The 21,715-nt window shown below is 54.5% G+C and overlaps 10 protein-coding genes across 10 annotated transcripts; 7 read left to right on the plus strand and 3 right to left on the minus strand.

The window, feature by feature from the left end:
- Positions 1-667: 667 nt before the first annotated feature.
- Positions 668-3,563, plus strand: ACRALDRAFT_1061416 (glycoside hydrolase family 76 protein). Its single transcript, XM_071016426.1, has 5 exons — positions 668-865; positions 979-1,304; positions 1,387-1,866; positions 1,962-2,203; positions 2,288-3,563. Exons 2-5 carry the CDS (start codon positions 1,214-1,216, stop codon positions 2,849-2,851), a joined length of 1,377 nt encoding a protein of 458 aa, XP_070877222.1. The 5' UTR covers positions 668-865; positions 979-1,213; the 3' UTR covers positions 2,852-3,563.
- A 318-nt stretch (positions 3,564-3,881) lies between these two features.
- On the plus strand, positions 3,882-5,856 carry ACRALDRAFT_1074895 (uncharacterized protein). Its single transcript, XM_071018297.1, has 2 exons — positions 3,882-4,276; positions 4,412-5,856. Exons 1-2 carry the CDS (start codon positions 4,195-4,197, stop codon positions 5,245-5,247), a joined length of 918 nt encoding a protein of 305 aa, XP_070877223.1. The 5' UTR covers positions 3,882-4,194; the 3' UTR covers positions 5,248-5,856.
- Positions 5,857-6,525: 669 nt separating this feature from the next.
- On the plus strand, positions 6,526-8,201 carry ACRALDRAFT_2025835 (uncharacterized protein; the record flags this gene model as incomplete). The annotated part of the gene is made up of 2 exons (XM_071020351.1): positions 6,526-6,533; positions 6,599-8,201. The coding sequence occupies 2 exons, from the start codon at positions 6,526-6,528 to the stop codon at positions 8,199-8,201; spliced, it is 1,611 nt and encodes a 536-aa protein (XP_070877224.1).
- A 524-nt stretch (positions 8,202-8,725) lies between these two features.
- On the minus strand, positions 8,726-10,687 carry ACRALDRAFT_2101154 (uncharacterized protein; the record flags this gene model as incomplete). Its single annotated transcript, XM_071023044.1, has 3 exons — positions 8,726-10,075; positions 10,137-10,287; positions 10,356-10,687. The coding sequence occupies 3 exons, from the start codon at positions 10,685-10,687 to the stop codon at positions 8,726-8,728; spliced, it is 1,833 nt and encodes a 610-aa protein (XP_070877225.1).
- Positions 10,688-11,498: 811 nt separating this feature from the next.
- ACRALDRAFT_1068608 (uncharacterized protein) lies at positions 11,499-12,380 on the plus strand (the record flags this gene model as incomplete). The annotated part of the gene is made up of 2 exons (XM_071017587.1): positions 11,499-11,885; positions 11,985-12,380. The coding sequence occupies 2 exons, from the start codon at positions 11,499-11,501 to the stop codon at positions 12,378-12,380; spliced, it is 783 nt and encodes a 260-aa protein (XP_070877226.1).
- Positions 12,381-12,640: 260 nt separating this feature from the next.
- On the minus strand, positions 12,641-13,832 carry ACRALDRAFT_2098096 (uncharacterized protein; the record flags this gene model as incomplete). The annotated part of the gene is made up of 4 exons (XM_071022865.1): positions 12,641-12,739; positions 12,819-13,358; positions 13,425-13,645; positions 13,706-13,832. 4 exons carry the CDS (start codon positions 13,830-13,832, stop codon positions 12,641-12,643), a joined length of 987 nt encoding a protein of 328 aa, XP_070877227.1.
- A 550-nt stretch (positions 13,833-14,382) lies between these two features.
- Positions 14,383-15,823, plus strand: ACRALDRAFT_1048031 (uncharacterized protein). The gene is made up of 4 exons (XM_071015532.1): positions 14,383-14,621; positions 14,683-14,843; positions 14,928-14,951; positions 15,015-15,823. Exons 1-4 carry the CDS (start codon positions 14,587-14,589, stop codon positions 15,269-15,271), a joined length of 477 nt encoding a protein of 158 aa, XP_070877228.1. The 5' UTR covers positions 14,383-14,586; the 3' UTR covers positions 15,272-15,823.
- ACRALDRAFT_207400 (uncharacterized protein) lies at positions 15,619-16,508 on the minus strand (the record flags this gene model as incomplete). Its single annotated transcript, XM_071022238.1, has 6 exons — positions 15,619-15,707; positions 15,768-15,896; positions 16,036-16,120; positions 16,246-16,284; positions 16,349-16,378; positions 16,497-16,508. 6 exons carry the CDS (start codon positions 16,506-16,508, stop codon positions 15,619-15,621), a joined length of 384 nt encoding a protein of 127 aa, XP_070877229.1.
- ACRALDRAFT_1061424 (uncharacterized protein) lies at positions 16,314-19,532 on the plus strand. Its single transcript, XM_071016427.1, has 10 exons — positions 16,314-16,523; positions 16,766-16,816; positions 16,890-16,915; positions 16,979-17,005; positions 17,065-17,100; positions 17,198-17,346; positions 17,509-18,504; positions 18,616-18,899; positions 18,972-19,076; positions 19,143-19,532. Exons 1-10 carry the CDS (start codon positions 16,498-16,500, stop codon positions 19,183-19,185), a joined length of 1,743 nt encoding a protein of 580 aa, XP_070877230.1. The 5' UTR covers positions 16,314-16,497; the 3' UTR covers positions 19,186-19,532.
- A 446-nt stretch (positions 19,533-19,978) lies between these two features.
- Positions 19,979-21,393, plus strand: ACRALDRAFT_2098992 (uncharacterized protein; the record flags this gene model as incomplete). The annotated part of the gene is made up of 6 exons (XM_071022920.1): positions 19,979-20,023; positions 20,209-20,331; positions 20,395-20,425; positions 20,608-21,110; positions 21,180-21,299; positions 21,364-21,393. 6 exons carry the CDS (start codon positions 19,979-19,981, stop codon positions 21,391-21,393), a joined length of 852 nt encoding a protein of 283 aa, XP_070877231.1.
- Positions 21,394-21,715: the final 322 nt, after the last annotated feature.

Below are 21,715 nucleotides of genomic sequence, written 5' to 3' on the forward strand. Positions count from 1 at the left end.
GCACGCGAAGACGCGGTGGAATGCCGGTTTCGGATCCGAAGCGCCGAAAAGGTCACGCACGTTCGGACCAAGCAGAGCCAAGACAGGTGACAATCGGCTTAGGAAAGGCTTAATTCCTCAGGGCGCGCGCCTTGGCATGTTAGGTCTCGTTTCCCGTCGTCCCATTGGCTGGACGTTGGGGGACTCTTGGGTAGGTACTTCGTACGACCCGTACGACTACGCCTCGGTATTGCTTCTCCAGCATTTATCGCTTTCTCTCCCTGTCATTCCCTGGTCCTTTTGTCCATCGACTGCTTCGGCGATGCCACGCTTCCGCTGGCGCCCACGCAGTACTCATGGGTCTTAGAGGGGCAACCGTACTCTACTCTCTGTGAAAAGTCTACACGCTTTTTCGGAGAGGGCCGAGGTGGAAGTTGGTCGGCAGAGACGGCAAGATATAGGTAATGTACTTGGGAGGGTGTGTCACTAAGAGTACCGTACCTACCTTAGACTGGACGCGTCATAAATCTGCGATCAGCCCCGTAGAAAGCTTATGATCGACGCCAGGTACCTACCTAGGTACCTAGGTAGGTAGGCCTCTGCCTCTAGGACAGACTTCGGACAGAGACTTGTCCCGGTTTGTTCCCATGAGGGGAGGATGGTTAGCCATGGAATAAGCAAGTCATGCACCACCGTTTCTGGTCTCCTCGTACGTCGTTATTCTCTACCTGTCATGCTACTACTTAGTCTTCTTAGTCTGGGACGGCTCCGTACCTGATGGACCTTATAGCAGACTGATATGACGAAGGACTGCAACTAGCCCTTATCCCTCCCGTCTTCTCCCCGTTATTCATTCCTTTGCCCACCAGCCCGCCCGAGAAACCCTGTAAGTTTTCAAGGTGTCGCGGAATTCACTCGTCTCCCCTTCCCAAGCCATTCTCCCAACTGCTGTTGAGTTTCTTCGATCTATTGCCAACTTACATGTTCGTTCGTGACCAGACACTCGACGAAAAATCCTCGTCGCTGGACACCGGCACCCAGGCACCTCGAGGGCCTTGCGGATAGCGTTCTTTTATCCCTCTCTTCGCCGTCCCTCCTCCATGAGCCGGCCAACGTCAACCGGCTCCTGTGTGTCTCTCGCTTGATCATCTTCAATCCATCACTTAGTTACCATCCACCATCGTTCAACCGCGGCTCGTCTCCCTGCCTCTTTCGTTAATAGGGAGTCGCCATAATGAAACCACTCCCCACTGTCCGCGCTGTAACGGCGTTCCTCCTCACAGCTCATGTTGCAAATGCGACCGTCTTCAAACTGGACACAGATGGCATGTCTCTTTCCCCGTTTCCCATCTTTTGACTCTTTGTGTCTCATGAGAAAAGAGGCGCGCGCTAACGCGAGGTATACAGATGACATACGGGAATCGGCCAGAACGCTCGCCTTCGACCTCATGTCCTATTACCGCGGTAATGAGACGGGGCAGACTCCGGGCATCCTCCCCGGCCCACCGCCGGCAGGTGACTACTACTGGTGGGAGGCCGGTGCCATGTGGGGTGCAATGATCGATTACTGGCAGTTCACCGGAGACGACACCTACAACGACGTGGTCATGGAGGCCATGCTATTCCAGGTCGGCGAGGGAGAGGACTATATGCCCCGGAACGTGACACTGTCCTTGGGAAACGATGACCAGGGCTTCTGGGGCATGTCGGCCATGCTCGCGGCCGAAGCGAACTTCCCCAATCCCCCCGAAGACAAGCCGCAATGGTTGGCCCTCGCCCAGGCAGTCTTTACCACCCAGGTGGCCCCGGAGCGGCACGATGAGACATGCAATGGGGGCCTGCGGTGGCAGATCCCCTTTGCCAACAAAGGGTACAACTACAAGAATAGTAAGATGTTGATCTTTTCCGTTCCTTTTGCTTTCTCCCTTCCGCCCTGTTCTCCTTGTTTGGCATGGTCTGACACCAGATACGACGTTCCATAGGTATCAGTCAGGGCTGCCTTTTCAACCTGGGAGCCAGGCTGGCCCGGTACACTGGCAACAAAACGTACGCCGACTGGGCGGATAGGACGTGGGACTGGATGATCGGCGTCAAATACATCGACGACAACTATAATGTCTACGACGGCGCCCATGTCGAGACGAACTGCACCGACATCAACAGGGCCCAATTCTCGTATAACAACGCCGTCTTCCTGCTCGGCGCCGCCTACATGTATAACTATGTAAGTCGTCGACTCCTCCCCTCCTTTCCCCCACGGTCCTCGCCACCATCCGAGCTCCCCCGGGTACTGACGGGCACGCTCTAGACCGAGGGCAGCGAAATTTGGAAATCCCGCATCGAGGGTCTGCTGAACAACACCATCAACGTCTTCTTTCCGGACAGCATCGCGTACGAAGTAGCGTGCGAGCGGATCATGTCGTGCACAACGGACATGCTCTCCTTCAAGGGTTACGTGGCGCGGTGGTTGTCGACCATGACCCAGGTGGCGCCCTTCACGGCCGAGACGATCCTGCCCGTGCTGCGCAAGTCGGCCGAGGCGGCGGTCGCGCAATGCACGGGCGGCGAGTCGGGGAGGGAGTGCGGGTTCCAGTGGAAATCGGGGTCCTTTGACGGCTCGGTGGGCGCTGGGCAGACGATGAACGTGCTGAGCGCCGTGTCGGCCCTGCTGATCGGGCAGGCCAAGGTCCCCGTGACCAACGAAACGGGGGGAACGTCCAAGGGGGATTATAGCGCCGGCACCAATTCGCACGATCCGCTTGTCATGAGGCCCGTGACGGCGGGAGATAAAGCCGGGGCGGCTATCATCACATTCATCCTGCTGGCTTCGGCCGCTGGTATGTTTTCGTGGATGAGTCTCGGGGATGGATAAGATGCGCAATGCCCTTGGTGGGTGTCCTTGCTTCAATAATGCGTTGGTCTTGCACTGTCCTACTCCCTTTTCCCATCCCTCTTTTTTCCTCTTGTCTTTACGGAATGGTTCTCAAGGGTCGGACGTATCGGCTTCTTTGCTAAGGCGTTAGGGACTGACAAGTCGTCATCCCTGGGGTCACTACACGTCAGCGGCGTTATCTCCTCTTTCTATATATTCATGACACACAAAGGCCTCGAGGTTGGGGAGGCCCCTGGTTGTGCTGTATCATATCGGTCCTTTGCTCCGAAGTTGGAAGTCGTCCACCGCCGTGATGGGCCAGAGCCTAGTTGGGGTTTGGCAGGGGAGGTCAGTAGCTCTCGATACTTTGGATATCCGAGCTGATTTTTCGTTTCTTCCTTTGGTAAATGGCGTCCAGACTTCAGCTACTCTGTGCGTTGACTCGCATGTTGTGGACGTGACGTCTGGTTTCGCGGATTTGGTAAGAAGTCGGGCGCTTGCGTAGTCATCATCGTCATCGTCATCCGCATTAGACGAAGTAGCGCGGCTCGACTGGTACCCCCGCTGTGCTGTAGACATCGGTGGAATCCAGACGACCATTCTCAGCTTTTTCCACTTTCTTCACATCGTATTCGTACACCAGCATTTGGCGGTAAATAACGGTTCCAAAAACGAAGGCGTTGATTGAGGCGTCGCCATGTCGTAATGTTAGTGTTACGTACTTCTGCAAAGGAAAGGTCACGTGACCTGTACAACGGCACCACCAATAAAATGTAGAAACCCCACAATATAAAACTATACAGTACAAGTCCACAACAACACCGTCAATCGTGACTACTAGTCTCCACTCTCTCCCTGGTTACCGCTTGACCGCCCCTCAGAGCTCTTATTATGGGTTTTTAGACGGGTATTCTCCAAATACTTATTTTCCTTACTATTTGTTGCTAGGATCGAAGTACCTACTTAACTTGGTAACCCACCTGATTTATCGAAACCTAGCTTTGTACACTACTGTCCAACCATCAATTCTTGCAAAACACCTTAACCCGAACCGACGGCAATATCACCCTGCCCCATTTTCTTTCCTTCTCCCCCTCACATCCTCATCCACCGATTCTCCCATTCATCCTTTATAACAGATCGAAGGCATATTCAAATCGACAGAACGAAAAGAAAGGGCAGTTGTCTTCTACTCGACCACACAGCTCGCTCAGAAGGATCAACACCTCCACACCGCTTCCTGGCAGCATTTAGCACCTTCTCGTGGTTCGATCCACGAGTCGCTGTGACCAAGACAAAGGCGTACCTGCATTGCAGCCTGCAGTCAAGCCTTTTCTCCTACCATGAACGTCCTCTTGTCGCCTCAACCTCATCGTCTCCCTCGTCAACACGAATCCGTCCACTTTTCTTCCCCATCTCGGTCTGGTAAGCAATTTCCGCCCTTCCCCCAAACCTCGATCATCCCATTACAACGCACAACCCACATTTTCACTCTCTGCCTCATTCCCCTCACTGCACATTCAAGTCGATCGGAGCGTCGTGGTACTAACCCTCTCGTAGCGAGTCCATTTCACAACATGACGGGCCGCAAAAGAAAAGCGGATGATGAGAACGATGAAATGTCCGTATCGCCTCGAAACTCGCCTGCCGTCGCCGCCCGGCAACTCTCCCGCCCTTCGAAGAAGTTCCGCACCAACGATATCGTCGGACGCCCCCTCTCTCTCCCCCGGTTACTCGAGACGCTGGATCCCACCCAACTACGAACTGTCCTCGAGCGTATTTGCGAACGCCACCCCGATATTGGCCGGGAGGTGGTGGAAAGCGCTCCCAGGCCTACTGTAGCCGCCGCACACGACGTCCTACGTGATTACGAGGAAAAACTGAAGGCCGCCATCCCCTACGGCGAATCCAGTGCCGACTACACTTATTACCGCGTCAAGGCACCCCTGACGGCTCTCATCGACGCTCTCCTGGATTTCACCCCCCAATATCTCCCTCCCATCGAGACCCAACACACCGTCTCATTGCAGTACCTGGACGGAGCCACCAAAGTGATACACGCCCTTCCCAACTGGGAATCTCAACAATATCGCCACCACAAGGACAACGCCTATGATGAGATCTCAAAGGCCTGGGCACTGGTCATCAACGAGGCCGCTAAGCGTGGAGGTGGCCTCAGTCTGAATTCGGGTGGCTGGGACCAGACGTTGGCGAAACACAACGAACTCTCTGGAGGACGGATGGGGACGGCGATGAGCGCCATGGCCGCGGGCGTGGGATGGATGGGGAACCAGGGCAGCACCAACTCCGGCAACAACCATGCCGAGCAGAATTCCATCTTGAACCAGCTCATGTCCGGTTCCTACGGTTCGCCGGTGCGGGTCGGGCCCTGGTAGGAGAGGTGTCCCAACCGCAGGGATCCTTAGAGGGCTTGCCTGCACGGCTCAGGGAGGCGTATGAGGCGGCTCGGGCTCCCATATCACGATGCATGACGACCATTTGTGGCGTTTCTGTTCTGCGTTTTCTCATTTTTCCATTTTATTTTTTCTTTGTTAATCACGTCCTTTTGTCCTTTGCTTTTGTTTTGGGTTCATTCGTCTACTTGGCATGGACAACTGCATAGACTCGGACTTGGACGGACAATCACTTACGCACGTTACGGCTAGGACCAGGGAGGATGGGCAAGGCGTTTGACTATCTGCCATACATCGATGATATCCCCTTCGACAAACACCATGGAGGAGACTACATTATTTTTACGTTTAGGTTTATCTTATTCATTTTGCACGCGTATCATTTTTACTTCAAATAGTGGGGCATTTCTAGTCGGACAAACACGACCGACTTTTTCATTCTGATCTTGGTCTCTGAAACCAAGACGATATACCAACTATCCTCGTCCCTATTCGGCGGATTGTGACTATTAGTACCGGACAGATCATGTCTAGGCACCCAAAGATGCGGAAAATGTCCTGGGCGCCAAGTTATTTGAGTCAAGTTGCCATATACCCACAGACGAGAACGTTTCCCTACCTAATGTAGGTTACTACTTCGTAAACACAAAATCGTACGGAGGCTTATATGTCCACGTAGGTGTCCTGCCATGGCTAAGAATTGTGGCAGTCTCCGACTCGTCATGGTGGTCCTTTGAGGTTATAGCCACACTACAGTTTAAACTTTTGTAAATAGTCAGGACGAGTAGAACAGTAACGCTCACATCGCGATATCGATTTGGTGGTGGTGTAAGGAGGAACGAGTACGTCCAACACGGAGTTCTAAGGCGTTTCACGGCGTTTCCTCGGCTACCAACCATACCATACAAATAAATACGCAAGTACTTCGTACCTCAGTCTGAACCAGTCCACATACGTGGATTAGTAATTACATGAAAGTGGATCTATGTGCCCACGGAAGGAACAATAGGTCACATGACCTCCCGTTGCCTGGCGTCTTGCCTCCTCTCAACGCGGGACACAAGACGCGGTCACCTAGTACGGGCACCAAACAATCCGACTCTTAATCGCCACCGAGCAAAGCTGCAATTACCGACAAGGATTGGGCAGTAAATCCAGCAGCACCTTTGCTTAGCTGGCTGAGATTGATCCCACACATGGTTTGACGATTGAACATATACGCCACCCCATGACAACCGCCCATTATTCACAAGAGTAACGATGCCTGCGTGCGTGTCTCCTCTGAACCACGTCGGACTCCGCCCCTACAGCCCTTGGCTAACTTTTTATGCAGCCCAGGCGACCAACATCTTAACAATGTTGGCAATCCCTTCGAAGAGCCGCAGAGACGCGTCTCGGAGTACACAGCCCAGGAGATAGCCACGCTGCAAAGCCGACTAGAAAGACAACTCGGTCCGGAATACATTTCTTCTCGAGCCGGGCCCTCGGGCCAGAGGGTTCACTATATCACCGCGGAAAAATGCATCGCCCTCGCGAACGAAGTATTTGGCTTCAACGGCTGGTCCTCGTCCATACAGAACATCCAGGTTGACTTTGTCGACGAGAACCCCCAGACAATGAGGATCAGCCTCGGACTCTCGGTCATTGTCCGTGTCACGCTGCGAGATGGTACATACCATGAGGACATTGGGTACGGGAATATCGAGAACTGCAAGGGCAAAGCGGCTGCGTTTGAAAAGGCCAAGAAGGAGGGCACCACCGACGCCCTCAAGAGGGCGCTGAGAAACTTTGGCAACGTGCTCGGGAACTGCATCTACGACAAAGACTACCTCTCCAAAGTGGTTAGATTGAAGGCCGGACCGACCAAGTTCGATGAGAGCAGGCTACACAGGCATTCGGATTACGTGAAGAAGGAAGAAGTAGTGAAAAAAGAGGAGCCTGTGAAGAAAGAGAAAGTGAGTGGCGAGAAGGAGGCCCTCGCGCAGAAGGAGATGGCAGACTCTCTCGACGAACTCCTCGATGCCGACTTTGACGAAGCGGATTTTGCCATTGCCGGGGACGGACATCCCGACGAGGTTGCGCTCTCCAACACAGAATCGAACGCATCGGACGCCTCGAACCAAAAATTGAACACTGCACCGAACATGCAGCCTCCTGCGCGGCCTACGGGCCAGGGCGGCATGGCCGGGAACGTAGCCGCCAATGCACGACCTCCCCAGACACCGAACCAGCCCAGGCCCGGAGCGAGACCGGCACAGCCACAAGGAGTGAATAACAATCGACCTCAAGCCGCGCCATCCAACGCACCCCAGGCACCGTCTCGAGCGGCTACCAACACCCCACCACCGAACGCCGGTCCGGGTGCCACAGGGGAGCCTATAGCCTTCTTTTCCGCCCGGGCAGTGCAGCAGATCCCGATAGACCGACAGCCGGGCGATCCAAACGCGCCGCTCATTCTTCCCGCGGGCCAACAAGCCTTTAACCCCAAGGCCGAGAGCCCATCCATCCGCAAGACGCCAGGCATAGACCACTCGTCTTCCAAACCGGTAGCACGCAACGGGCAGCACGTCCCTCCCTCGTCGAGCCAGCGGGCACCCGGTGTCCAAAGTCTCGGAGCCGGAGGAGGAACGGGCTTCAACCCCGTCCGGCCGCTGGGTACGGGCGCCACGGCGAATCCACAGTTACACCAGGCGCGACGAATCGGTGCCCCGGGTGGACCCCCCAGTCCCCTCGCCAACAGGGGCTCGTACCGTCCGCCGACCATGGTGGGGAAGAGGCCGGCACCGCTGGCTAATACCGAGATACGTCAACCGCTCTCGGAGGTGACGAACAGGAACGGTGCCGCGGTAGCTGCGGTGGGCGCTGGTGCTGCCGGAGGTAATGGTGCCGACAGTGCGGCTTCGATTGAGGCTATCAAGAGGCAGAAGATGTCCTGACGAGGAAGGTTGGGGCCAGGCGAGGGTTGCGTCCGTTGTCTATTCTCTGGGGTTTATATGCAGAGTTGTGTGGGCGGGCCGAACATGGACGATATCTCATTTGTTGCTCGCGGATGATGCTCTTTGTTCTTTCGCCTTTTGGTGTTTCGGAGTCTTTGGTGTGTTCGGAGGAGCGTACTGGGTTGTCGGTTATCGTTGCTTACATAGGAGGCACCGTCGGAAGTGAGACTACCAGATGGCTCACCCATTGCTACCAATTGAGTGTGAGATAACGAGTTCTTCCAGGCCAACGAGGAGTCATGTCAACGGAGTTCATTCGGTACACTCCACTGATAGAAGTGTTGCTCGAGGAAAACGTCACACTGGTGCGAATGCAATTGTGTGTAGCTTGTAGTAGATATATATGAAGTCTGATTCCATATGAAGCAACACCTATTATGTGCCATGTCTATTGATATCATTAAAAAGAGTAGTGTAATGCAGGGAACGGCTATGAGATGCAGCGAAGATACAAATATATGCATTCAAATCCCAGGTGAAGCAAACTCGACACCCCTCATACCCAATAGTCGCTTCGCAGCAAGCCACAGCTCGAATGCTTCGAGCTTAACCTCGACTCGCAGGTAACCAACCCATGCGGCGAACAGACGCAGCGTGTTGGGAGGCCACAGGAGCGAGCCGCGGTTCCGCAACTCCTCGACCTTCTCCTCGAAGACTGTGCGGGTGCAGTAGCGCGCAAGGATCATGAAGGTGCGGATGGGGCCCTGGCGGGTGTGCAGGCTCTCGTCGAGGGATCGGGTGAGGTCGTTGGTCTTGAGGATGAGGAGGATGATGCGGGGCACCTGGCCCAGGAGCTGAACGAGGTCGGCGAGGAGTCCTTCCTGGAGGGCGTCGCCCATCCCCTTCTTCTCCTCGGCGGTGCGCGTCTGGAGAATGGACGGACTAGTCCCGCCCACCTTGCCCCCGGCGTCCTTGCCCGCCAGCAGGCCGAAGTCGCGCCCCGTGATGGCGGAGGCGAAGATGGGGAACTGCTCGTCGGTGATGTTGGCGACTTTCTTGGCGTAGTGGCGCATGCGATCCAAGTCGCCGTCAATCACGGCGAGCCACATCTTGGCGTAGGAGCGGCGGAGGTCGCGGGGGATATCGCGGTACAGGCCGTGGTCGTACAGGATGATGTCGAAGTTGTGGCCGCGCAGGCGGCCGGGGGCCTCGTTCTTCCGGATGGCGAGGTTGCCACCGTGCGGGTCGCAGTGGAGCGGGGCGTCGGCGCCGAAGATCATCTCGTTGAAGATGCGGGCTAGGCAGGCCGAGACGTCGTCGCGGTCGATGCCATTGGCGTCGAGGTATTCGAGGTCGTCCAGGCGGTGGCCGGACTCGCGGGCCATGACGATGATGCGCTGCTTGGCCCACAGCACTTCCGGCACGAGGAGCGGGTGTTCGGGCAGGCGGGCAAAGTGCTCCCGAGTGCGGTTCGCGTTGCGAGCTTCTTCCCGAAAGTCCAGCTCCTTGGGAAGCGACTCGTCCATCTCGGAGGAGAGCCACTCGAGGTCGTACTCCGGGAAGAAGCGTTTCAATGTCGAGAAAGTGAACCTCGTCAGGCTGAGGTCTAGCGGAGCCCACTGTGCGAGTCCCGGGTGCTGAACTTTGACGGCCACTTTTTGTCCTGTTTCCCTGATAACGGCGGTGTGGACTTGCGCCAGGGATGCGGCACCGATGGGCTCTCTGGAGAACTCGGAGAAGTAGTCGAGGAGCTCGCCGCCTGTGTCTCGCCTATACATATTCTCGATCGATTCGTATGACGAAACCGGACATTTGTCTTGGAGGGGAATAAATGTCGTGGTCCATTCTGTTGGCAGGAGGTAATTCATTGCACTCTGAAAGGTCGTCAGTGAGAAAAGCCGCGCAGGTCGATCACCAAGATGCCGAAAAACATACCAGATGTTGGCCCAACTTGATGAAGATGCCCCCGTTCTTCTCCAAGACCTTCAACGTTCTTTCCGCGCATCTCTTGTGACAATCGCTCAACAGGATTTCCCGTGTCTGTTCATCCTCCTCTTTCTCCCGTTGATTTAACGTCGTTCGATAACTGGTATAGCATCAGCACAGTCGGTCCTGAGAGGAAGGGGATTCGGTTGTTGGCGAGGTCCGGCGTACTCGTTAATGCACACTGCCAAGGAGGCAGCGACTCGGCCCGCCCGTTCAGCGGCCTCGTAGCCGTACTTGATATCGTCGGTGAAGGCCAGAGCGCCGACGGTAGCAGCACCACCGCCGGAGGCGAGCAGGATGATCCCGTTCCGAGTGTTGCGCGGGTTCGCCCGGGCGGTTGTCCAGGCCCTGGAGGAGGCAAACCCGCGAGTCCTACCGGTAAACTGCGGCACCGTAAGCCGGCTCGATGTGGTGCGGCAGCTGGCACAAGTCCATCCTGCCGTCCGCTGTCGCGCGCCGAACCGGCGCAATGGGCCGGAAATCGCCGTGAAGACTTTCATTTAGACAATGCTGTCTAGCTTTCCTCCGATACCCTGACTGAAGCGAGCAGGAGACGTCGATATCATCCTACCATTGGAGGATGAATGTAGATAGAAACATAAGGCGGGAGGCGACGAGAAAGGCTGCACCGTCGAGCGTTGTTGGCTATCGAACTCGATTCTTGTAGTGTACGAATACGTAGAATCGTTGATACTGGCATCTTGGCGTAGATCCGAAAAATAATATTTCTTGTTCCCACTCGCACCACTATCAGATAAGATTGTGCCCGCAATTCAGGTACCTACGAAGTACATCCGTACATGTGTCTTGGCAGATCTATGCATCTATGTAGTCCTTAAAGGAGGGGCAAGGGGGGCTTCTACCTCGGTACAGAAGAACAGTGTGAGTTGGTGGAACGAGCTCTTTCGGGACTTACGGTAACAAGGATGATAACACTTTGTGAGTCTACACCGCTCCAGTTGACACTGTCGACCGAGATCGGCGCGGGATAACCCGGATGTTTATCCGAATATTCCTGTCAGTAATGTAATTCACGGAGTACTTCCATATAACGCGAAACTATCATATTGTCGGGGCCGTTTAGAGCGAGACCCACATGACGTCGCGGTCAATCGCCACAATCACGAACCGCGCGCCGCGTATCCTGGACATGCCACTTCAACGCCATCCGTACTCTGTATTCTCCTATTCTCTTCCCTCTTATTTCAGCCTCGACCCTTCCAAAATCTGTAACTGGTTTCACCGGCACTTCCTCTGTCAGTAGTATTCGGTTGCGAAAAGAAGACTCGACTCTGTCGCCTCAGACAAAACATGTTCGCCGTTGCTACCATGCCCGTTTTCCCAGCTCCAAGTGGTGAAATGAGCACCAACCCAGCGTGGAACCACGGCCACATTCACAATCATTACCGGCCATCCGCCCCATCACCTCTCTCTTCATCACCTATTCGCCCGACCGCTCCGCTTTCCCCCTCTTCCGAAAACGACCTCAATTACATCCCACGCCAGACTCAGTCCTCCCCAATATCCTCTTCCGAGCCAGCATCCAAGTACTTCAGATACGCGACACGGCCGACCAAACCAAATCCCCGCCAGCAACGGAGGGAAGAGGCCCAGGACACCCGACGGAAGCTCTTCCTTCAGAATGTGCGACAACGTGCGGACGACAAAACCTACCAAAGAAGGGATGTCGAGGGCAAGGTTAGTCTACCCGATTACACATCCACAGGCTGGTTCTACGCTCGTTTTTCTTCTTTGTCTCTTCTTCTCGCAGTAATATACTGATACATGTTTCTGCAGCTTCTCAAATCGAGCTGGGACCGCGAAATGCGGCAACGCATCCTCACAAAGCAACTGGAGGGCGATGCATTCTTCTCCGAAGCGGACATTGACGACGCGGCCGAGATTTTGATCCAGGAACGCCAGCGCGAGGGCGCTCAGCGGGAACATGAATCGCATGCGAATGCGGATGAAATGATGGTCGATGAGATGGTGTTGCAGGAAGAAAGGGAACTTGAGGCATTACTCATGTCGTACAACGAGCGCCCGACCACACAGCCGCCGCAAGACGGCACGCAACGGCCGTACTCACCCAGCCTATCAGATGACGAAGACTATGATGCTATATTCATGGAGTTGGCATCCGGGACAGACAGCACGGAATTCGTGTCGTCACAGCAAATGGACATGTCGTGACATGGCTGCGGATGTTGGTGTGGTTGGGTTGTACATATGAGGAACCGGTCATGCTTCGGTACAGATCTTGGTGGCTCTTTATTTTGAGGGTTTTACGGAGTAGGGTTCGGATGGCGTTGGGGGTTTAGTTACAGTATTGTATTATTTTCAGGGGTGTGGGCAGGGCAGGGCAGGAACACTACGGACTTGGCGACATTTACATGCGACAGCACACGGGTATAGATGGGGTAAAGCTAGACGCCAAAAATCCCTGGTTATTTTCATTGCGGATTACACGATTCGTCCGGCATGCTCAGCGCCTCCTGCGCAGATTCCATATCGCCAACCAAATCTGAAGGTGGTGACCCCAAGTCTTGCATCTAACGCAAGTGCATCATTAGTTGTTTGCTCCAGCACACAAACGGCCAAAGGCGACATGCCAGAAAAGGGAGGGCTTACCTTTTGCATCCTTTCCACGATGTACTCCCGGTCCGCCGAGTTCGAGTCGGAGTAAGTGCTCTCGTCGAACTTGCCGACAATCTCCCTTACCAGCACCCGCTGCTCCTCGTACCGCTTCCGCTCCTCGGCCGGCGTTTTGTCCTTGTTTTTCTCCAGCCACTCGGGGAACTTCTCGTCCAGCTCCTTCATCGGCTCGTACAGGATTTCCTTGTTAGTGAGCTGCTCCATCATGCCCATGAGCATCTTGGAGAAATCCTCGTCGTTCCCGCTTCCGTCCCCGCCCAGCTGCTTCATCATCTCGGCGAGGAGGTCGTCCGTTGCGGATTCGCTCGCGGCCGCCGTGGCCTGTTCGCCGGAGGCTTGCATGCGCTCCATCGTGCGACGGATCGTCTCTTGGAAAGAACTTTCGGCGCCCTGGGCGTCTGATGTCGAGGGGGTCGGTTCCGCCGCCGCCGACGGTCCGCTTTCATCCGCCGCCGTTTCGCCGGCAGCATTGCCAAACTGTTTGAAGATTTCCTCAAACTGGCTTTGCATATCGGGCTAGTAATTGTCATGTCAGCTTCGGATATTATTCAAATGGAACCGGAGCCCGAAGACTGGCCATACGTTCTTCTCGAGTTCGTCTATGAGTTCGGCCATGCCAGCTTGTAGTTGCTTGGCAAAGTCATCGTCTCCGAGAATGTCGTCCAAATTCGTATCCCCCTGCTCTGCGCTGCTATCGCCCTTGGCGACCTGTGGTGGGTTTGGTGGGTTTGGTCTTCCAGGGTCGACTGCTTCGGCAGGTTGTTTCGCATCGAGTTTCACAGACGAGAACTCGTCCAGCATGTCTATAATGCGTCAGACGACATGGGAAGGGACTGGTTTGTCGGCGCATAGTAGGGTCTTACCATCCAGATCGTCCAAGTCATCTTCATCTGGATCAGGCACATCTTCAACCTCATCTATTGTTTTCTTATCCTGGGCGGCAGAGGTCTTAGTTTCCTCCTCTGCCTTTGCGCCTAGAGAGTCGCTCATCGTATGTAAATTTTAGAGGATTAAAGTGCCGGCTTGAGCGGTTACCCGGAGAGCTAAACCTCCGTACGTCAGAAGGCCTCCCTTCAGCTGCAGTGTGTCTTGGCTTTTCGGAGCCCAATAAGAGCAGTAAAGTAACGGGAAAAGCGAGCCAGTTGTTCGCAAAAGCCAGTGGGAACGGTGATGGACTGCAGGGTAATCGCTGATTACGCAGGGAGACGACAATCTAGTCGAAAGACGGCGCTTGATTTTTTCTCTTCTCGGTTTATCTGGCTCGCGAGATCTGGGAAAAGCACATGAAAGCCGAGGTGAGCTGCTGACATTGGCGGGGTTGACGCAGTGGGGAGCGGCCGAACGTTCGGAGGGGTACGAAGTACTTCGTAAGGACGTGTTACATAATCGTACATTTTTAAGGCGGCTCTTCCTTTCGCTGAGACTGGATTGCGGGGTGGGGCGAAGAGTTCTGCCACCCCGCGATACTGTCAGAGACCTTACACCGCCTTCCCGATTGTATCACAAGGCGGGAGCCTTTCGCTGGGAGCCTTCTGTTGCCACCGCCCAACCAACAGACAAAGCCCGGAGAGTTCTTCTACACCAAACCTCTGTTAGCAGTTGAAGAGAGACGACCGTCCCACGACGCGCGAAACACTTTTGCGGTTGATTCTGTCCGGAGGAGTGATCAGGACCGCTGGTTGGCCACCCGGGAATCCATCGATCAGCATCGTCACATCGCCCAGCGCAGGCAATCCCAGATATCATGGCTCTCTGCCAGAACAGACTGCAGGAGGAGAGGTTCGTGCCACAGCTTATCCGAACACCGCTAAAAAACTATGTTCGCTGACAGCGCCCCCAGGAAGCAGTGGAGGAGGGATCACCCGTTTGGCTTCTACGCGAGACCGCAACGCACGGCAGGGGGCACCCTCGACTTGAAAGTGTGGGAATGTGGCATCCCGGGAAAGGAGAAGACGATGTGGGAAGGCGGTCTCTTCAAGCTCACGATGTCCTTCCCTGATGGTGAGTCCTGAGTCCTCTCAGAAGACAGTGGTGGATCCGATGCGAGAATCCAGCTCGCTAACTGCGCGATACTCTCCGCGATAGAATACCCCACGAAGCCCCCCAAGTGTAAGTTTTCCCTTTTGGATCACTCCTGTTTATCCCGAGATAAATCAACTCATTATGCCGCAGGCAAATTCGTACCGCCGCTGTTCCACCCCAACGTCTACCCGTCCGGAACAGTTTGCCTCTCTATTCTCAATGAAGAGGAAGCATGGAAGCCTGCCATTACCGTTAAGCAGATCCTCCTGGGTATCCAGGAGCTTCTGAATAATCCCAACCCAGAGTCGCCCGCGCAGGCCGAGGCGTATAGCCTGTTCAGAAAGGACAAGAACGAGTACGAGAAGAGGATCCGCCGCGTTGTACGAGATAACCCGGCAACCTTCTGAGCAAGGCCTCGCCGTTACATTAGCATGGATGGGCGTACCAAACCATTATTTTCATTCCTGGCACAGGGTTGAAAGAGTGGGTGGTGGACAGAAGTCGGCATAGAATGCCACGTTTTCTTGTTTGCTGATTTCGCGGGGTATGTTTTCATCGGGCCATGGCTTGTAACCCGAGTTTTTCGGGGTCCGTGGATTTAAGAAAGGAATTCATTTAATAACATTGAGGGCAGGAGCGATTCAGCTTCATCGGAACTGAGGGACTGCACCCACGACCCACGTTGAGAGGATTGCGACAGCATGGTCTCTAATCCGCGTAATCTTTACTACGTATGTACTTCGCACAGCCATTATCACCTTGCTTGGGCGTCTGCGTGCGCACGTGATGGAGGCTGGTGAATGCCTACAACGTACAGAGTAGATAGAATCTCTGGGTCAATAACTTGCAGCTGAATTTCAAGTTCGGTATCTTAGGTACCCTGGATCATAGGTATGTATGAACAAGATCGAGACCTCTGGTGACATTGGGATGAGAGTTCCCATGGGACGCGGTTATTGTAGAGCATGTATTCGTCGGCAATGACACGAGACATGAAAATCCGATACCGGCTCACCGGTCCCTTATCAATGCCTATTTAGGTAATGGGGCACGGAGGTTGGAAGAAACGGGATGGGTCAGTCAGGGGTCCAATCACCAGATGCCGAAATCGGGACTTTCAAGTGCCTCCTCCAGGTACATTTTCCTTAAGCCAGAAACTAATGGGGCGAACCGTTGACGGTCTTGGTCTTGCGAGTCGATCTGTACTTTTTAGTATTTTTTAGTGACTTGGAGTGAAGAGGGTTCCCACCAAGAATCTGCGGTTATCAAGAAAGTCCTTTGTACTTATTTTACCAAGGTACCGTAGGCAGGAAGTCTCCGGGTCGGGTTTCTCCATTTTCTTTACCTTCTACGGAGTTAGTTTTTGCCCTTAATTAGGAACTGGCAACGACTCGGAGGGAAGTTGAGAAAAAAAAATCGACTTGGGAGGCAAAGAGTCATACTCCTCCTTTTTACCCAGAGGTACTTAGCTCGACCCAACCCACCTTGTCGAAGACTTGGGTGTTTTTCTCCCTCTAATTACTTTTCTGTCATCTTGAATTCGCTCCTTTTTCCTCCCCCTCCTTTCTCTCAGTGCATCTCCCTCCCTCTCTCTCTTCAAAATTAAGTGCCGCCGACAAGGAACTCTGCAACCATGTGCGGCATCTTCGCGTGTCACCGGTAAGTAATTTTGTATTTTATTTTTATTTCTGTGCCGTTGTGCGACTGTTCCATGTCCCGCATCGGTTGCGGTTGCGGTTGCGGATGCGGTTTGCGCAGATGGAGGGGCAATAATCTCAGGGATCCCCGCCACGCCGCCAGAAATTATTGCAACCACCACCGACGAACCAACCAACCAACCATCACCACCTTGCGTCTTGGTCAATTCATGTTGTTCATGATGCTAACATAGCGGCAACCAGTCACCCCGACGTACATAAATTCAAGCCGACAGCTCTTCGGCTAGCCAAGGCGTATGTTATGACTGTCTTCCTCTTCCCAGTCTACCCCGGGTGGTCAAGTCGCATTGGTTGACGCATCTTGCAGTGTCCGGCATCGGGGTCCTGATTGGAGTGAGTCTCGAATCCAACACACAGGAAGAATATAACGGGAGGAATTCTAACGCCAGAGAATAGGCGGCAACGTCATTGCCAACAACACAAGTGAGCCTCTTATGTTAACCGCGATGAGACGAGCGATGTTAAATTGACCTTTAATGCAGTCCTTTGCCATGAGCGACTCTGTATCGTGGGTGTCGGTGAGTCACGGCTACTGCTACTCCCCCGCCTCGACAGCATCCATGATGCGCACGTACGACGAGCCTCTTTACGCCCAATGCTGACCGTACACCCCAGAGTCTGGTGCGCAGCCACTGACCAGCCCCGACGAGAACATCATCCTCGCCGTCAACGGCGAAATCTACAACCACCGCCTGATTCGCAAGAGCCTCCAGAATGGCTATTCCTACAAGACCACCTCGGACTGCGAGGTCATTATTCCTCTTGTGAGTGATTCGGCACTTTCACTTTTCTCATATATATTCTCTACATATATTGCCGTTCTTTTCTTTTTCTTTTCCCCGTAAAGGCGAAATATCCCCATGGCTTTCCACCTTTATCTCTCAAATCAAGGCATTTGCCACTAACGGCGACCTTGTGTATCATAGTACACGGAATATGGCCTTGATGCGCCGAAACACCTCGACGGCATGTTCTCTTTCGTCCTCTACGACAAGAAGCAGGACCGGACTATCGCTGCTCGCGACCCCATTGGCGTGACCACCTTCTACCAGGGATGGTCCTCCAAGCAGCCCGGCACCGTGTACTTTGCCTCCGAGCTCAAGTCCCTGCACTCCGTCTGCGACAAGATCGAGGCCTTTCCCCCAGGTCATGTTTACGACTCGGCGACGGGTGATTTTACCCGATACTTCCAGCCTACCTGGTGGGATCCCGCCAGGGTTCCCAACACACCGTTGGACCTGAAGCGCGTACGGGAGACGCTAGAAACATCGGTGCGCAAGCGTCTCATGGCCGAGGTGCCCTACGGCGTTCTTCTGTCCGGTGGCCTGGACTCGAGCTTGGTGGCGGCGATCGCGCAGAGGGAGACACTGCGGCTCAAGAAGGCGGCGCTGGCGGCCAACGGCACGGCGGAATCCATGTCTGAGAACCCAGACGTCGGCGAGGGCCTTGTCGGGATCGACGATGATAACCAGCTGTCCACCGTCACCTACCTGCCGCAACTTCACTCCTTCTCCATCGGTCTGCCGGGTGCGCCCGACAACAAGGCTGCCCTGGAGGTGGCCAAGTTCCTGGGCACCAAGCATCACGTCATGACCTTCACGATTGAGGACGGCCTCAACGCGCTCTCGGATGTCATCTACCACCTCGAGTCGTACGACGTAACAACAATCCGGGCCTCGACGCCCATGTACCTGCTGTCGCGTAAGATCAAGGCCATGGGCATCAAGATGGTGCTCAGCGGCGAGGGTAGCGACGAGGCGTTCGGAGGGTATCTCTATTTCCACGCTGCCCCCGACAAGAACGCGTTCCACGAGGAGACGGTCCGCCGTATCAAGGACCTGCATCTTTCCGATTGTCTCCGCGCCAACAAGGCGACATCGGCATGGGGCTTGGAGGCGCGAGTTCCGTTCCTGGACAAGGCGGTGAGTGATGTTGTGCTATAGGCTACTAGATGGCCGTGGCTTTGCATCCCCATTCCTCCGCTCCCGGCAAGCCCGCGTGAGTTCTCTGCTAACAATGAGATGCTTCTGCAGTTCCTCGAGTTGGCCATGAACATCGACCCTCAGGAGAAGATGATTACAGGTGAACGCATCGAGAAGTACATTCTGCGCAAGGCATTCGATGTCTCGGACGAGCCCGGCGCCGAGCCATATCTCCCGGAGAAGATTCTCTGGAGACAGAAGGAGCAGTTCTCGGACGGCGTCGGATACGGCTGGATCGATGCGCTCAAGGAAAACGCGGAGCTTCATGTGACGGATGAGATGATGAAGAACCCCAAGCCGGAGTGGGGAGACGATATTCCGGATACCAAGGAAGCGTGAGTCGTCCCGGGATTTGTAGGATTTGTATCTGGGTTACTGGTTACTGATCAAGGAATTCAACGTCATAGGTACTGGTACCGGGTCATGTTCGACGAGCACTTCCCGCCCCACTGCGCCTCGACTGTCAAGCGGTGGGTGCCGACATGGTCGGAGCAGACCGACCCCAGCGGAAGGTGAGTAGTTGCGAGGATGGCGAGACGGGACTATATTGGCCACGGAACTAACGAGTGACATGACAGAGCCATTGCCATCCACAACGAAAAGTATGATACGGCAAAATAAAGGGGCAAAGCGAATTGAGGCGAAACGAAACTGGATGGGCGAGGAGATGGAGGAGACGGGAGAGAGGGACGGCAAGGGAGGGATCAAGGTTGCATGGCGATCCTAGAACATAACTCCATATAAAGCTGGACTCGCCGGGGATGGGTGTTGGATAGAGACGAAATGATATAGAAATGCAGGCATTTTGGCATTTGAAAGGCCTCTCCGAGTCTTTACCGCGGGAGTTCACGAAAGCTGTGCCTGAGTCTCGTCGACATGTACCAAGTATTTGATGACAAGTCATTCCAGGCTTCTTCTACCTTTACCCTTCCTTCTCCCCTCCCAAGACTTGACACGCATAATTCACCCTCATGACCTGATACAGGTCGGTAACATTGAAACGACGCTCTGAAATTAGTTGAATTCTCCCCAACAATATAAACAGCGTGACCCAATGGCAACAGGTCCACGTGGAGTCGAAAGTACCCCTTACAGGCTAGCGCGTCTCGTCACCTGAGATCATTGGCCTTTTACCGGGCCGAGTTAAGCCGGACGCCAGTCCACCAATGAATAAGCTCCAACTGAGTTTCCCTGGGTTTCCATCCCGGCATTCGACTGCTGTTTGCTCCTGAGACCCCAAAGTACGTACCTAATTTTAATACTTACCTACTACTTTGCCGCGCCCTTTTTCCCACGATCGGCTCAACTCTTCCATCGTTGCAACACTTTGAATCGTGACCTCTTTGCATCTCCATCCACGTTATCGTCTTTTTTTGAATCCCCCCCCTCCTTTCCGTCTCTCCCACTTTTCAAAATGGCCGTTCCCAACTTTGCCGACATCGCCAAGGCGAGCAACGATGTATGTCATTACTCTCCACCGTTCTGTAGCCGTTCCATTTTTGCCCGGCTATCCAGATGTCTCCTGACCTCTCTGGACGAAGGGAAGCGCATGACGTGGCCATCAATTGACAAACCACGGATGGGTTGCCTGCACGATTGGGCATCTTCATGTGGATGAATACTAAAACTACATCTTTCTACTAGCTCCTCAACAAGGACTTCTACCACCTCTCGGCCTCCACCTTTGAGCTCAAGAGCAACGCGCCCAACAATGTCGCTTTCAAGGTGACCGGAAAGACCTCCCACGAGAAGGCCACCGCCGGCGCTGTAAGTCATCTTGTCGAACCCATTGGTCGTGGGGAGCTTGGACTAATTCCATTCGAACCGCAGCTCGAGGGCAAATACGTCGAGAAGGGCACGGGTACGACATCCATGAACGGAAGAAAAGACAAGCGTGACTTCGTATCTCCGGACGCCCTTTTACGCAGCTGGACCTCCAAGTGGCTCGGATCCTGCACAGCAGAAAAGACATTCCAGTGGAATTAGGCGTCCGGATCTCTCGCAATGGTCGCATGCATTTACTAATGTCGTACTACCGCACAGGCCTCACCCTCACCCAGACCTGGACCACCACCAACGCGCTCGACACCAAGGTTGAGCTCGCCGACACGCTGGCCAAGGGCTTCAAGGCCGAGGGCATCTTCAGCTTCCTCCCGGCCACGCACGCCACGGGCGCCAAGCTCAACCTCCACTTCAAGCAGCCCAACTTCCACGGCCGCGCCTTCTTCGACCTCCTCAAGGGCCCCGTCGCCAACATCGACGCCGTGGTCGGCCACGAGGGCTTCCTCGCCGGTGCCTCGGCCGGCTACGACGTGAACAAGGCCGCCGTCACCAACTACTCGGCCACCGTCGGCTTCACCACCCCCGCCTACACCGCCGCCATCGCCGCCACCGAGAACCTGAGCGTCTTTGCCGCTTCGTACTACCACAAGGTCAACAGCCAGGTCGAGGCCGGTGCCAAGGCTACCTGGAACTCCAAGACGGGCAACAACGTCGGTCTCGAGGTTGCCAGCAAGTACCGCATCGACCCCGTCTCTTTTGCCAAGGTTCGCCTTTTTCTTTGATCCCCTTTTGTCTATTTGTGTGCATGATCTAATCTGGCTGCTTTCCTACAGGTCAAGGTCAACGACCGCGGTGTTGCCGCCCTCGCCTACAACGTCCTCCTCCGGCCCGGCGTCACTCTCGGTCTCGGTGCCTCGTTCGATACCCAGAAGCTGGACCAGGCCACCCACAAGGTTAGTCTACTACAAATCGTCCCCCTAGAACGTATCGCGAGACCGGCTGACACCTGCTGTGCAGATTGGCGCCAGCTTCACCTTTGAGGGTTAAGCAGTTCATGTGTTGAGATATTCGCCTAAGAAAGGGTCGTGGGCGAAGTAGGTACCCGTCCCGTCGTGTGCAATACATCCTTTTTCGCGTTGTAACTCGGGGTGGTTACCTGTTTCGATGTAGAATAATTCAACCGAAGATAAATGATTCCCGGAAGGGCGCAGCCTTGAGACGCCTCGAGTAAATTGATTCATGCCATGACAATATCCAATCGAAAGGTGCTTTTGATATTCAGGACGTCTACTATATCTTGAGGTCTATTGTCGCCGAACTGCATGCAGAAGTTGCAGAGATGCACGTATCCCTGACGAATTCCGCAACC

This window comes from Sodiomyces alcalophilus (genome assembly GCF_042370955.1).
Source record: "Sodiomyces alcalophilus JCM 7366 unplaced genomic scaffold ACRALscaffold_2, whole genome shotgun sequence".
In the NCBI taxonomy this organism is placed as follows: domain Eukaryota; kingdom Fungi; phylum Ascomycota; class Sordariomycetes; order Glomerellales; family Plectosphaerellaceae; genus Sodiomyces; species Sodiomyces alcalophilus.

Bases quoted from the DNA above. Each gene is read 5' to 3' on its own strand.
- ACRALDRAFT_1061416 (XM_071016426.1), top strand. From the start codon at position 1,214: ATGAAACCACTCCCCACTGTCCGCGCTGTAACGGCGTTCCTCCTCACA. The intron at 1,305-1,386 runs GCATGTCTCTTT...CGAGGTATACAG, and splicing joins CTTCAAACTGGACACAGATG to ATGACATACGGGAATCGGCC. The intron at 1,867-1,961 runs GTAAGATGTTGA...GACGTTCCATAG, and splicing joins AGGGTACAACTACAAGAATA to GTATCAGTCAGGGCTGCCTT.
- ACRALDRAFT_1074895 (XM_071018297.1), top strand. From the start codon at position 4,195: ATGAACGTCCTCTTGTCGCCTCAACCTCATCGTCTCCCTCGTCAACAC. The intron at 4,277-4,411 runs GTAAGCAATTTC...ACCCTCTCGTAG, and splicing joins TTCTTCCCCATCTCGGTCTG to CGAGTCCATTTCACAACATG.
- ACRALDRAFT_1048031 (XM_071015532.1), top strand. From the start codon at position 14,587: ATGGCTCTCTGCCAGAACAGACTGCAGGAGGAGAG. The intron at 14,844-14,927 runs GTGAGTCCTGAG...TCTCCGCGATAG, and splicing joins CACGATGTCCTTCCCTGATG to AATACCCCACGAAGCCCCCC. The intron at 14,952-15,014 runs GTAAGTTTTCCC...ATTATGCCGCAG, and splicing joins CCCCACGAAGCCCCCCAAGT to GCAAATTCGTACCGCCGCTG.
- ACRALDRAFT_1061424 (XM_071016427.1), top strand. From the start codon at position 16,498: ATGTGCGGCATCTTCGCGTGTCACCG. The intron at 16,916-16,978 runs GTGAGTCTCGAA...GCCAGAGAATAG, and splicing joins GCATCGGGGTCCTGATTGGA to GCGGCAACGTCATTGCCAAC. The intron at 19,077-19,142 runs GTGAGTAGTTGC...GTGACATGACAG, and splicing joins CAGACCGACCCCAGCGGAAG to AGCCATTGCCATCCACAACG.